Below are 14,235 nucleotides of genomic sequence, written 5' to 3'. Positions count from 1 at the left end.
TGTCCATAGATAATTGAGAGTTTATTTTTCCATTCGAAGGTGTTTAGTGGTGTATTGATCCTCAAATAGTAGTTCTTAACCTTCTTTGGGTCACAGATCCCTTTGAGAATCTGATTAATTTCCTTCCTGCCTGCCCCCGCAAAATTTTTAATTGCCTGTTATGTGACAGGCATTGTCCTTGGGGGAGGGGAGTCTATGCTTTGTACTTCCCTACCTCCAAACATGTCTATTTTTATATATGTACATCATTTTGTATGCATACAACTTTAGGGATTTTATTGAACTCCTGAAGCCCTCTAGAGTCAAGAAACATCTTTAAAGTAATTATATGGCTAAAAATACTTGACATTCGTGCTAGGCAGAGTCTTAGTATTTGCAGGAATAAGAAGAAAATGTTCTATTAAGGATCTGTCCAGTGATACAAGATCCTTAAAGTAAACTCATTCAAATTATGTGCAGTATGGAATGGGAGACAAGGAATTTGACATTTCATATGCAATTAGAATAGGTAACCTATACAGTCTTGCTCTTAAGCTATTACTGAGGGCATCGTTGGTTGCATTAGAGAACCAAGGATTCTTTTTACCAGCTAGAAGTCTGTGCTTTTTAGTGAGAAAGAAAGACCACCAAAATTTAAAAATTATAATGTGGTCCCTGAATCTGACTCTAAGTCTCCTTTGCCATTCGAACTGAAAAATTGATCTATTTATTATGCATCATTGCTCAGAAAGCTAATGTGTTTTAATATATGATTAAGGGTTACACATCTGCTGTGACTTGAGTGATGAAACTTTTCACTCTGACCTTAACCCAGAATTACTCTTTTGTTCTGTCCATGCTCAATTCATGCTGAAAAGAAAAGATCTAAACTCTAAAGGACACTATTAATCTAAATAACTGGCATCCTCTCAATTAAAGATGGCTCTGAAAAGCCTCAAGTATAGTAAAACTTCACTCCTTAGCCACGTGGTACATCTAGGTTTCACGTTCTTGTTTTTTACTGTGTGCTGTTGTGGTACCTGGTAGCTCCTAGAAACACACACAGGAGATAGATGAACAATACTTCTCTTTACCCTGACCACCCAATTTACGCAGCCTTCAGACTTTCATCATTGATTATTCGGGGACTCACTGGATATAGGACCATCACATGAATTTAATGGGAAACTGTATAAGCATTTCGAAACTTATTTGACTTAGCAGTCAGGCATGGTTAGATGAAGTACCCATGTGGCAAAGGTGATACACAGATACCCTGTGAGTGTGAAATTAAATGAAGTCACTTTTATTTTATCCTGAACCATAAACACTTTAAAGATTCTTGATTTCTACCAAAGAAACATCTGCATAGTGATGCTATTTGGATTCATACACTACATTTGTGGCTTGGAGAGAGACTGTATTTTCTATTTTGTTTCTGAGCACCCAGTTTGGCATGATAGAAGTCTAAATCTTGGCAGAGCAAAAACTAGATTCCAAAACACATTCTGAAATGCTTACTGTGTGAAGTGTCTTCCCATTTTCCTACACTAACACAGTGCTTTGCATATAGTAAGTGCTCATTATGGCTACACTGAGTGTTCCTATCTGCTCTTTCAGAGTTGGTCTTTTATATTACTGATTTTTGTCCAAATATCATTTAGAAAATTGTTTCAAATAATCAATTTGAAACTATTGGATTAAATTTCTTCTTAACCTACAGAAGGAAAAACTGCAAGTCTTCATGTACCTGTGGGTTTTGGAGAAAGAAAACAATTCTGGCCAAGAATTTATGTCAGAATTATCCTATGTACAGCCTTAGAGCTCTAATTTAATTCAAGTGGGACCAAAACATGCTTCAGCTGTGTATAACATAGAGGGCTTTGGAGAAAGTAGTATTGCCTATATCCATAAATATAGTTTAAGGTCAAATTGGAAAAAGTACAGAAACTCTGGCTCACTTCCTTCAATCAAGATGTAGTATTTGGCTCTTCTCGGTAGGCCACAGCTATACAAAATCTTGGAAATTTTTCATTCATCATATACTTTATAGGTAGGGTATTTTCTGCAAAGCTATTCCTATCATTATTAAACACTTGGTTAAATAATCTGATTCAAGTATGAGGAAGTCTGCTTTTCATTGGAACAGGTTTTAACCCATAGAAATACCCTTTTATGTTTAGGTTAAACATGTATTTTTGCAAACTACAGTTGTGTGAGATAAGACTTAATATGTTACACTGAGATTCACTTAAGATAGTATGTTTTCAGTGTGTTGCTAGAATAATTGACATTGCATATAAATCTTATGTTATTAAGATAATTTAGGTACTTGTATATCTAAGCTTCAGATTACTATTATCACACATGACTGGAATTTGAATTCTTTTTTTCTGTTAGATCGAAGTACTATTAGTTATACTTTGAAGATAAATGCAAGTGATTTTGCAGATTAATTGCATTCTTTGAGCTGTTAGTTGCCAGGGCCTGACAAGTATTCAATCAGGAAGACTGGTATATGGTAGAATTGTTGTAATAATAAATACACATAAAATGAATACATTAGTGCTCACATAGTGCTGGATCAATATAAATATACAGTCCTAGGGAGCTCATCTCCTAATGAGAAAATCCCATCAACAATACTAATGCCTAAGGTTACCAAATGTTTAAAGCTAAATAAACTTCAGTTAGAAGGAGAAATAAAGGAGCACTCTGAGGAGACTCCCTATGCTGTAATCCCTGGTAGAGATTGTGTTCATTGAATACAGAAGATCTAGGACATCTGGTCTGTGATGTGTAATTAGCCCAGAATAGTGATAATTATTAATACTAGTATTACAAGGAGTATTGATAGTATAAGCTCTTGAAGGCTGATTTCAGTTCAACTCAGCAAATATTTGTTGAATATTTACCACATTCTACTCATTATGCTATAGCTCAGAGTCTAGTGGAGGAAACAGTTGTGTAAATACTTAATTATGATGTGCTCGGATTTTGGGGGGGGGATCCAAGGATATACCAAAAAACTAAAGGAATAACAGAAAAGTTGAGGCTGTTTATCCCTAGAGGAATGGGAAAACCTGAGTCTTCTGGAGGACTATTAGCTCAGAGGGGGGAAAGACATTTTGGGGAAACCCATGTTTGTTATTTGTGGTCTAGGAGATTTTGAAGTTAATCAGCAGGGTTATGGACAAAAAGAAAATATAAATTTAAAGATTTTTATTTATTTATTTGACAGAGAGAGATCACAAGTAGGCAGAGAGGCAGGCAGAGAGAGAGGGGGAAGCAGGCTCCCCGCTGAGCAGAGACCCTAATATGGGGCTCGATCCCAGAACCCTGGGATCATGAGCTGAAGGCAGAGGCTTTAACCCACTGAGCCACCCAGGTGCCCCAAGAAAATAGAAATTTAAATGACCAACAAAACAGAGTAAGTTGTCCTATTTATATTTATTATTACCTATTAATTTTTCTGCTTCCTAATTTTTAAATGGTTATTTACTCTGTTAAATCTCTTAGATTAAAGGAACTGTCCCCTGAAATAAATAAAATCAGGAAGTTAGTGTATCATGAAAAAGATTCCATCTGGCCCTTCATGAACTTGAGGCCAGCAGCAGACCTCTGGAGTCTCATTTTGGGAGGATAATGACCTCTGTGGAGATTAGGAAGGCCTAATGACATAACATGCATTTGTTATAAATAAAAACGTCTTAAAAGATAAATCCATCCTTTTCCTTTAAAATAATAAATGCTATTTTATAGCTGGAGATACATGTTAATTTAATCCAAATTCATATAATGCTTCAGTTGAGAAATTGTTTTTGTCATTGCTGGTTAAGGCATTAACTTTCTAATGAAGTTAAGTTCTTTAGAAAGAAGGTTGTGATACTTCACAGAATTTATTTAGATTTTCCACTGTTTCTCCCAAAATGTTTGTGAGGATTAGTCACCCATAAAATAGAAACTGCTTCTCATCTACTGCGAACTTTCCAATATTTTGAGATCATGGGATCACTGATTTGTGAGGTGCAGTAAAACTATGTCATATGAAAAGAACCAGACCAGGGGTCAAAGATAACAATGCTATGTAGACTTTCTGTGGCCAGTGAAGATTCTGTTTTACAAGATTGTGTCCGTGTTTGGTCAGTAGAGCTAAGGCAGAAGGTGAATGAAAGAACACTACTTTAAAGGCATTAAAGAACATGAGGAAGAAAATAATTTTTAGGGCAAAGGATTCCAAATGGGCTAGAAGTACAGAGTTAACATGGAACCACCAAACATAGTTTGTGTTTCCCATCTGTGGCTGCCAGGACTTGGGCAGTGTGATTGCTGTCCTAGCACTCAACTGCCCTGAAGTCTGGCCAATGCTAGAAGTCTCCGATTCCTCTTTCTTCCCTCTCCTTTCCTTCCTTCCATACTCCTTTCCTCCCTCCCTTCCATCTTGCCCTTTTCCTCTTAAGATGCCGTATGAAACTGGGTTTAGAAAAGCCCCATTCCTGTCTCTTAAAACTAAATCTACAACTCAGTCAAATATAAAACTTGTTTCTGTTCTTACTTAACTTCATTTGTAAGGCTGGGGGAGAAGCGTATTTCAGAGAAACAGATGGAACCAGTCAAGATGTCTTTGACTAAGGCATTTCACCTTGTGAGGTCACACATTCCTTGTTAGTGAAATAGGCAGTTGAACTACACACGGTTCTACACGGAATTACAACACAGTTGAACTACAACTACACACAAGTTGAACTGCCTACCAGCTCTGAAACTTCACATTTCTAACTTTCTAATTTCTTAACCATCTTGTGGTCTTTCAGGGGGGTCATAGCTGTATGTGTGTGCTTACTACCGAATACCAGTAACCAGTCATCATCAGTCTGGTCAGTCCTACAGAAACTGGAAGTAGATAAATGACACCATAAATCAAGAAATAGGATATTTGAGCATAGTCTCAAAAACAAGTGTTTACATCAAATGTCTGATTAGATGTTCTTGGTTCTTACATTGGGATTATTATTCCACTTGTTTGGGAAAGACTTGATGAGACAAATGGGGTTTGAAGGAATTTTAAAATTTTGGTTTACCCTAAAGTGTGCTGAAGAGATGTGTGTAATTTACGCTGTCACATTTCCATAGTTTTCCTAGTGAAAAAAGAGAATATAAGTGCCTTCTTTGTTGCATCCCGACTAAGAAATATATATCCCTATGCTTTTGAGTGAAATTATTATTAAAGAAAGAGAGAAAGGAGAGCATTAGCAAATCAGCTATCCTTCTCATGCTATTTAAACTTTACCTATGTAATTATGTATTATCTACTTCCTTACTGCATGGGAATATGCCTTATATTTTAAAGTTGCACAGATATTATCATGAATCCTTATTAGAAGATTGCAAGCTACCATTCATGATCTGGTGTTGAAAGATATTTTGGGTAAAATATGAAACAAATGATAAATGCCTTCAAAGAACAGATTGTATAGAAATATTTGTTAGGAACATAAACTAGATGAGGTCAATTCACAAAGAACATCCAGAATGAACTCACGCTCCATGCTAAAGAGAATCCAAGAATTCTAAATGAATGTGCATTTAAGGACATTTTGATATTGCCTCTGACGACCTCTTAACTAGCCTCTTAACATTTAACAGCTTTAGATTTTTCTGCTGAAGAAATCAAAAAAGAAGAAAATACCATTATCAGATACAGTCAGTTTGTTCTGTCTTCTGTGTGTACCTATGATATTCAGACATGAAATCTAAGAGAGAGATTTGGCTGTCCTTAATCATCCACGCAGAATTAAAAAAGGAAGAGGGAAAACTGATGCTTCAGTAGCTATGTAAAGGCAGTATTACTTTGCCTGTTGCCCCAAACACCGGATTTGTTTCTGACTGAGAATTTCCAAAGCATGAGATAGACCACGACAGTGCAATTTTAGGCAAAATTTCACAACCGTGTTGTTGAAAAGTCTTGGATTAAATACGAAGAGGACCACCAAAAAGATGAGTTCTTAGGTCACACATTCTAGAGGTCATTAGAATATTTTGGAGTACACTTCAACCTGTTCTTCCTAGTCTTTATCCCACTTTTGGGTTTCTTACCTCCAGGTGGGATGTAGAAGCAATTGAGTTGAGCTTCATGCACCAGGGTGCCCTTAAATTTCACCTCTGCTCCAGTGGTGGGGTGACTGGGAAGCGGCTGGTATGGGGGCGCAGTGGGCTGGCCGAAGGCTCGAAGCATGCTGAACTTCCAGATGTGTACTAATAGGTCACTGTTTTCAAGTAAATAAATATCCTCTCCACGAGCTTTTCTCCTTATAATTTCTTAAAGCCCAGAGGTCATTCCCAGAGGAACATTTCAGCGTTCCACAGGTCCACATGGCAGGTCCCCATCGCTGCAAATTCAGGTCACTGTGATTACTTTTTCAGACTCAGAATTCGAAAAACCACACCTTCTTTTTGGGTTCTTTTCAACCAAGTTTTTTTCTTCCTTGCCGTACTCACTGCCTCCCGAAGGATGGGCCTCTCACCCAGTGGCTTTTACAGGAAAACTGGGATTGAAATGTGAAGTTAATGGTTTCTGTCAGCCTGTCAGCTCATCACCTCCCTGAGGCATGATGATCTCTGGTTTTTATATATCACCACGAGCTGCTTTGATATACCCTCTTGTGCGAGAAGACTGATAGGTTTGTCCAGGGGTTGGGAGGCCTTGGGCCTAAGAGGCAGAAAACTTCGGCTGGAATGTGCACGTTCATGGAACTGTGGCCAGCTCCTGCTGGAATGCAGCGCAAGTCGCAAAACTATTTTAAGGGAAAAAAAACTTGGGCCCAGTTTGACAGTAGCCAGGACTGTCGGTAAATCTGTTTTTTTCTCCACGGACTGGTTACATTTTATATTCAAACCAAGTATGAACTGGAATGAAAAATGCCATTTCAAAATGAGCCCATTTTACTCCTGAAGTCATGGGTTTTTTTAGAGATAAATGGTCAGACCCTAAGGAAATCGCCACAATGTCTTAAATAGTCATTACAAACCTGGTCTTTCCTTCATTCTGTGCTGACATCTGAAAGATGTTTTCATAGCATTTTTCCTCCCTAAATCTACATTTCAGTTATTTCATGGTAATGACATTGTCAGACTCTTTTCTGCTTGTATCAACAGTTGCCTTGGCATCCTGCTCTTATGAAAACTGGATTCCGTACGTCAAATGCCACAAATGTATAACATCAACAAACAAACAAATGATACTCAGAGCATTTCTACGAATATGTCCTACAGATTAGGCACAAATGGCTGGTTCCATGCTGCCACTGGGCCCGGAGGTTCCTAGTCATGCTGTGGTTTTCTCCCCTGCTATCTACCACCTTTCTTTTCTGATAGTTTTGGGAAAAGCCCAATCTCCCCGAAAAGGAAATTATCACCAGAACCAAAAGAGCAGACGTGGCTGTTAGTTTTATCACTAAGATTAAAACCACCATAAGACACAAACATATTCAGATTTATTGTCTTTGAATGTTAGTGATCAGTATACTTGTGCTGCCAGAGATATAAGCCAGGGCAGTTTAGTGTGTCACAGTGTCTGTGGGCAGACAGAGTAGGACGTTGGTGGGGATGAGCTGCTAACAATCTTGAATGAAAAGTTTTAAGATACACATTTAATGATCTTGAATCGAAGAATTACTTTTTGATAGTAAGGCACATAGGCTTCAGAACTCAGATGTTCTTTTTTCCAAAAGATTATCAATGTATTGGGGCGCCTGGGTGGCTCAGTGGGTTAAGCCGCTGCCTTCGGCTCAGGTCATGATCTCGGGGTCCTGGGATCGAGTCCCGCATCAGGCTCTCTGCTCAGCAGGGAGTCTGCTTCCCTCTCTCTCTCTGCCTGCCTCTCTATCTACCTGTGATCTCTCTCTGCCAAATAAATAAATAAAATCTTTAAAAAAAAAGATTATCAATGTATTAAAGAGAAATATGTGTATGTATTTCTAAGATAATAAAATGGTCTTATTCTAGGAATGCTCAGGGTTCTTTCCATTTTTTTTTTTTTTTTTTTCTCCTCACATGGGGGTTGGTAAGAAACCCTGGCACACTAATCACACAAAAAGTTTAAAACCCCGTTGCCACCTTTTGGCAAGTCAGTAATTCAGATTTATGGAGTTCCTTTTAAACATACCTGCCTAAAATAGCACTAGGAAGACATTTCCTGAAGCTTTTGTTATCTGAATCATTACTGACAAGAAGCAGAAATCCCACACTGAGGCATTGGTCAGGTTGGGGGAAAGAAATTGTCACAGCATCACAGCTGTTTTAATGACCAAATAACATTCAGAAAATTAAATATTTTGAATGTTTAAATTTTAAGGGGTTTTTCCTTCAAAAAAATATATTTTATTCATTTTTGTTTCCCTATTATAACACTGCTGCTGTTTTCAATGAAGCATTTGAAAATGTATCTGTACCTAATGCATTATTTATATGATTAATACCACCAGATCCTCAAGTAGATCTTTATAAATGTATTTTGGAACTGTTTAGCCTTTGCTATAAAAATGATATAGATAGGCACATATTAAAGTATACAATTTATCTGAAAATTGTTATATGAATCTGTAGCTCCGTTATACCACATTTTTCTTTCATTGCTAAATGATTAAGTTATGGTTACATCTCATCTTTCAACAGTTGTAAATTTTCCATACAGGCGATTTTGAAGTCAGAGATTTGTTATTGAATTTTATTTTTTACTGCACTGTGTCCTAACTCAGAGCTTACAGAGCCAGTTTCTTGGCGAACATTTTCCTGGGAGGAAGAGGAGGAGGAGGGAGAGAGGTTTGTAGGCCTAATTTCGTGCATCAGGTTTCTGGATACTTCACAGTAAAGATGAAATATGTGTGCAAATGGAGTCTGGACACAGTGATGTTTCAAAGCCAGGACTTCAGAAATTCTGACTTCATCCGCAATCTGTATTCATTCATTTAAGAAGCATTTGCCAAATGCCTGTTATATTCAGGTGCTATATTATTGAGGACGGCGCACTTTATGGGGGAGGGGGTGTCCCTGCATATGTGTAAGACCACACTTCAGAGTTCTCTGGGGGCTTAGACAATTCCAACACTAGGTTTTCCAGCTTAAACTCCGGTGGTGGGTTTCATTTATCAATGAGTACGTATTTTCTTCAAGTTCCATTTTGTAGTTTTGAAGGTGCTCATAATTTGTTTGATGTGTTTTTTGCAGTGTCCATTTATGGGATTTGGTTTTATGATAAGGAAGAATGCCAAAGAATTGCAGAGCTAATGAAAAAGTAGGTGCTGAAAGGCTAAGTATTTTCTGGACCTGATGCTTTTGTCTGTGCTTCTCAGTGTAACTCCACTATACTCTAAGCAGAATGCACCTCTTATGGCAGTCCTTTCCACTGTGGCTAGGAAAATGTTTACTGTTACTTAAAGGAAAAATAAATATAAGTCACACGTTTCATATTTTTTAAACTTTTTAAAATTTATTTTTAATTAATTTATTTTTTATTGTGTTATTGTTAGTCATCATACAGAACATCATTAGTTTTTTATATAGTGTTCCAAGATTCATTGTTTACATATGACACCCAGGGCTCCATGCAATCCGTGCCCTCCTTAATACCCGTCATGGGGCTCACCCATCCCCCCCACCCCCCCGCCCCTCTAAAACCCTCAGTTTGTTTCTCAGAGTCCACAGTCTCTCATGGTTCGTCTAACCCTCCGATTCTCCCCGCTTCACTTTTCTTTTCCTACTCCTAGTGTCCTCCATATTTTCACTAGGTAAGACTTATCATGTAGAATAGTTCACCTCATTTTTTGTTCTGCTTGTGGGAAATATCTATAATATGAATTATTCCAGATGGCAGTTTTCTTCAGTATTTTCCTCATTTGTAAATTAGCAGGTTTGTTTTTTTTTCTCTGAAAAGTTACCAGTATAGCTGACAGTAAAAAGAACATTCAGAACATTTTAAAGGCTGCTACACTTTCTCTAAGATCTTTCCTTCCGGCCCTAAACGCCTTTCTATAACTGCATATCCAGGGTTGTGGGAGCTCAGAGTTTCCTCATGTCTCAGATGCTGTGAGTACTCAGGATAGACTTTATTTTCAGTCTTATTGGAAATATCGGAGTCAGTATTGGTTTAGTGATCAGTAGGCAGTCCCTTTTTTTGTTGCTGGTCTCTTTCTTTTAATCTCTTGATGCCTTGTGGTTTGTCTTGCCCGCGTTTTGGGAAAGTTAAATCAGGGTCTGACTGTCCTACTCGTGACTCCCTGACTGCACTGAAAGGGAGGCCTGGGTAAGCATGCTGTCTCCTCTGTGACTGGTCAACTCTTTGATCAGTCCTTGAGCCCCGAGGCTGCTCCCTGAGAGGCAATTAATTCCCTGCTTTTAGGGAAGGGTTTAGAGCCTTGGAACAAAATTGGTTTCCTACCCAGGCCGTATCTCAGCCGGTGACCCGGCTCCACCGAACACACAATATGGCAGCTGTCTACACAGATTGGACAAAACATCTCCATCTGTGAAGGCACCCATTTTCCAATTTTAAATCCCGGGGCAATGAAATGACTAAAAAATGACCCCCAAAAATGAAATGTGGGGAATACTTTTTTATGAATAGGCTTCTGAAAGTCTAGCCTGTGATGATAGCTAATTGTAGGTAACCAGCTCACATTACAGATGGTGATTAAGTGGGTTCAAACTGGTATTTACCCCCATCACCACTAGTTCCTAACACATTCATGTTATTGTAAACCATACAACGGATCATAATAGCAGGATTTCATAAAGATGAAAAAAATGCCCTGCAGCTCAGCCGAAAGACCATGTTCAAATTGTTGGCATTCAGCAGTAGTTAACTTAACAGCGGGGGCAGGAAATTGATTGTTGACTAGCAATAAGCAGCTGATAAGTGTAGATTTCGAGCCCTTCCTCCGTTAGAATTAAATCTTCCCATAAATTCTCAGGTGTCTTTTACCATAAATGACACGGCCGTTATAAAAATCTGAGCTGAAAGTCAAAGTACACAGAAGGAAAAATATTTTTCTCAATGTCACCTGGCACCATCTAGGAGCGATCTGGTCTCCCTCCTGTATTGTTTTCAGGAAAACAGAAGACACTCTTCATTGCTCTGGTTTTTTTGGGGGGGGGGGGAGGGATGTTTGTTTGTTTGTTAACGCCCCCTCTTCTAGAATGAAATCTTCACAGTTTATAATTTGCCAGAGGATTATAGGATTTGAGTTGCTGAGGTCGATTTTGCTTTGAGTACAAGACACATTGAAACAAAAAGGGGGAGTGGATCTCGATTTGCTGTGGGGTTTGCTCAGTGTTTGAGAACTCTAAATTGGGTTCTAAATGAGTCCTTTCAAGTGCTCCAAATGAGGAGTTGGCAAACTTTTTCTGGAAAAAAAAAAACGAAAAAACTGACCAGTGAGTGTTTCAGGCCTTGCAGGGCCATAGGTCTTTGTCACTATTCAGCTTAGCAATCATGGTGTGAAAGCCACCAGTAGATGTAAATGAGACATAAACCGATGAGTGTGGCTGTTGGTAACTTTGTTTACAAAAACACTTGGTGTGCTGGATTTGGCCTGCAGGACGTAGTTTGGCCACCCCTCCCCTGGGTTCATACGCGTAGTCACTTGGGACCTCCGCTAGTACTCAGGACCTCAACTCTCGTTTTTCTTCTTTCACTTCCTGAGCAGTCATACTTCTACTATGACTATAACAAGATAAAAATAAGTGGGGCCGCCTGGGTGGCTCAGTCAGTTAAGCATCTGCCTTTGGCTCAGGTCATGATCCCAAGGTTCTGGAATTGAACCCCGCCTCAGGCTCCTTGCTCAGCCAGGTGCCTTCTTCTCCCTCTCCCATTCCCCCTGCTTGTGCGCCCTGTATGTGTGTGTGTGTGTGTGTGTGTGTGTGTGTGTGTGTGTGTGTCTGACAAATAAAATCTTAAAAAAAAAAATCTTAAAAAAACATAAAAACACGTGGATGGGAATTAGATGGTTTTATAAGCCATTTGTGTTGAGTTTGTTTTTCTTGTGTGGATTTTCCCCTCTATTTTTCTAGCCTAACTCAGTATGAACAGTTGAAAGCCCATCAGGGAGGTGGAACAGGAAACTCCCCAATGATCCTCAATTCAGGAGAGGGCAAGGAAGTAGATATCTTAAGAATGCTCACCAAGGCCAAAGATGAATACACCAAGGTGAGTTTTTGTCTTCTTTTGTGAAACATACTTAAATCCTACAGTGGTAACATGCTTGTGGGAGAAGGGTTAGTGCTATTCCTTCCACCAAACAAAATCGAATGAAAAATCAAATCTCTATTTGTTTTTAGCGAGCTAAAGAATACCGTTTGTTTTAAGTGGATTAAAAGGTAGACTAAAAAATCAGCAGCCTTCCTATATACAAACAGTATCCAATCAAAAGGTTTACTCGAAGACCCCATTTACCATAGCAGCTATTAATATAACATTCTTCAGAATAAAATTAGCAAGAAATGAGCAAAACCTGTATGAAGAAAACTTTTAAACACTCCTGACAGGCGTAAAAATAGACTTGAACAAATGGGAAGGTTATGTCCTGATCTTAGATAAGAAGGTAAAACTTAAAGCACTCACTTCTATTTAATCTGCAAATTTAAGATGATTCCTAAACAAATACAGACAGTTTCTTCTTTCCTGGAGCCAGACAAGTTGACTAGCAGGTTCATATGGAGAAATATGTAAGAAAGAGTAGTGGGAAAAATCTTGACAAACAAGAGCAATATTGGATGGGAGAGAAGGGGGAACAAGCTCTACCTGTCTGATATTAAGGCATTAAACCGTAAGCACTTAAAACTGTATGGTCTTGATGTTACTGATGCATAAACAGCCAGATAGACCAGTAGGACAGGTGGAAAAGTCCAAATGACACCTCAGTGTATTTGAAATTTAGGACATGATAAAGATGAAAATCTCAAATCAGCTGTTTGAGTGGATATTTAAATAAATGATATTGGGACAAGTGGCAGCCATTTGGAAAAATACAAAATTGGATTTATACCAGGATAAATCCCAAATGTATTAGAAATATAAATGTTAAAAATAAAACCATTCAAACACCAGAAGAAAATCTGTATGGATTTCTTTGTAATCTAGAAAGGAGAAGTCTTCCTAATAAACTCTGCCTTAAAACCCAAAGGCAAATTAACTCAACTACATAAAAATAAAAAAATAAATGTTTTGCCTGGTTTTAAAAAAACACAAGCAAAGTGAAAAGAAATGTTTATACCTAAGTAAATAGGAGGGTTAGTTTCTCAATTTTATAAACTGCTATTATAAAAATTGAGAATTGAAGATTATCACTCTCTAGAAACATGGGAAAAAAGAAAATCAAGAAAACAAAAGACAGTTAAAACCTAGAATTTAGAAACCAGCTGAAATAAACATTACACAACTGAATATCATACTATGGCATAATTACTTAGAAAAGAAATTGGGGAGTGACTTAAGAACCCCATATTTGGGGCGCCTGGGTGGCTCAGTGGGTTTAAGCCACTGCCTTCGGCTCAGGTCATGATCTCAGGGTCCTGGGATTGAGTCCTGCATCGGGCTCTCTGCTCAGCAGGGAGCCTGCTTCCCTCTCTCTCTCTCTGCCTGCCTCTCCATCTACTTGTGATTTCTCTCTGTCAAATAAATAAATAAAATTTAAAAAAAAAAGAACCCCATATTTGAACTGAATACCCTTAGACAAAAAGAACTGCAAAGAAATTGTAAACTTCATTCAATGGTTTCATTGTTAATGGTAATATGGGCATTGTAATTTTTTAGCTGTCGTGGATATAATAAATGAGTATGTTTATGCGGTCAGAACAAAATCTTCAGTGTAAAAAGACATTAAGTTAAAGCCATCTAACATTAAATTTTAAGTTGGAATGTAAGAGTTAGTTCATATTTTGTTTCTTAAATATGTAGTTACTCACTTTTTTCCCTGAAGAGACCTAGAAATAAGTGACAACTCAGGAGCAGCAAGCACCTCTGGCCCCCAGATTATTGTTACTAAATACTATTTTCCCCCTCATGCCAAAAGGTAGCAGAGCTCTTTAAAGAAATTGCCAATTCCATGTCTGGGTTTAGGAAAATCAAGTAAACAGGGTGTTATGAAAGGGGCACAGCAATCAAGTTGAAGCGGCCACTGAGTAATGACATCAACAAGAAAGACTACAGTAGATTGAAACACACTGAACACATATAAGCTCTGAGTTCATGGTGATGAGTGA

General features: G+C 38.2%; 2 protein-coding genes across 21 annotated transcripts in view; one reads left to right on the top strand and one right to left on the bottom strand.

Annotated features, from left to right (window-relative positions):
• Positions 1-6,643, bottom strand: part of CACNA1C (calcium voltage-gated channel subunit alpha1 C) — a 737,989-nt gene extending 731,346 nt beyond the window's left edge. For 5 of the 20 annotated variants that reach the window (XM_082741028.1, XM_082741045.1, XM_082741017.1 and 2 more), the window contains exon 1: positions 6,076-6,642. In XM_082741028.1, the coding sequence (XP_082597154.1) occupies positions 6,076-6,214 (139 nt within the window). In that variant the 5' untranslated portion in view covers positions 6,215-6,642. Of the gene's footprint in view, positions 1-6,075 lie in introns of all 20 variants that reach the window. The other 15 variants (XM_082741044.1, XM_082741019.1, XM_082741043.1 and 12 more) reach the window with 4 other exon arrangements.
• DCP1B (decapping mRNA 1B) overlaps positions 1-14,235 on the top strand; it is a 54,612-nt gene that overhangs the window by 26,752 nt on the left and 13,625 nt on the right. Inside the window, exons 4-5 of the mRNA XM_082741049.1 lie at positions 9,205-9,271; positions 12,046-12,181. Of these exons, the coding sequence (XP_082597175.1) occupies positions 9,205-9,271; positions 12,046-12,181 (203 nt within the window). The remainder of the gene's footprint in view (positions 1-9,204; positions 9,272-12,045; positions 12,182-14,235) is intronic.

The sequence above is a fragment of the Mustela nivalis genome (assembly GCF_964662115.1).
Source record: "Mustela nivalis genome assembly, chromosome: 7".
Lineage (NCBI taxonomy): Eukaryota > Metazoa > Chordata > Mammalia > Carnivora > Mustelidae > Mustela > Mustela nivalis.
Note: the sequence above shows the minus strand (reverse complement) of the source record. Positions and strands in the feature narration are given on the sequence as shown.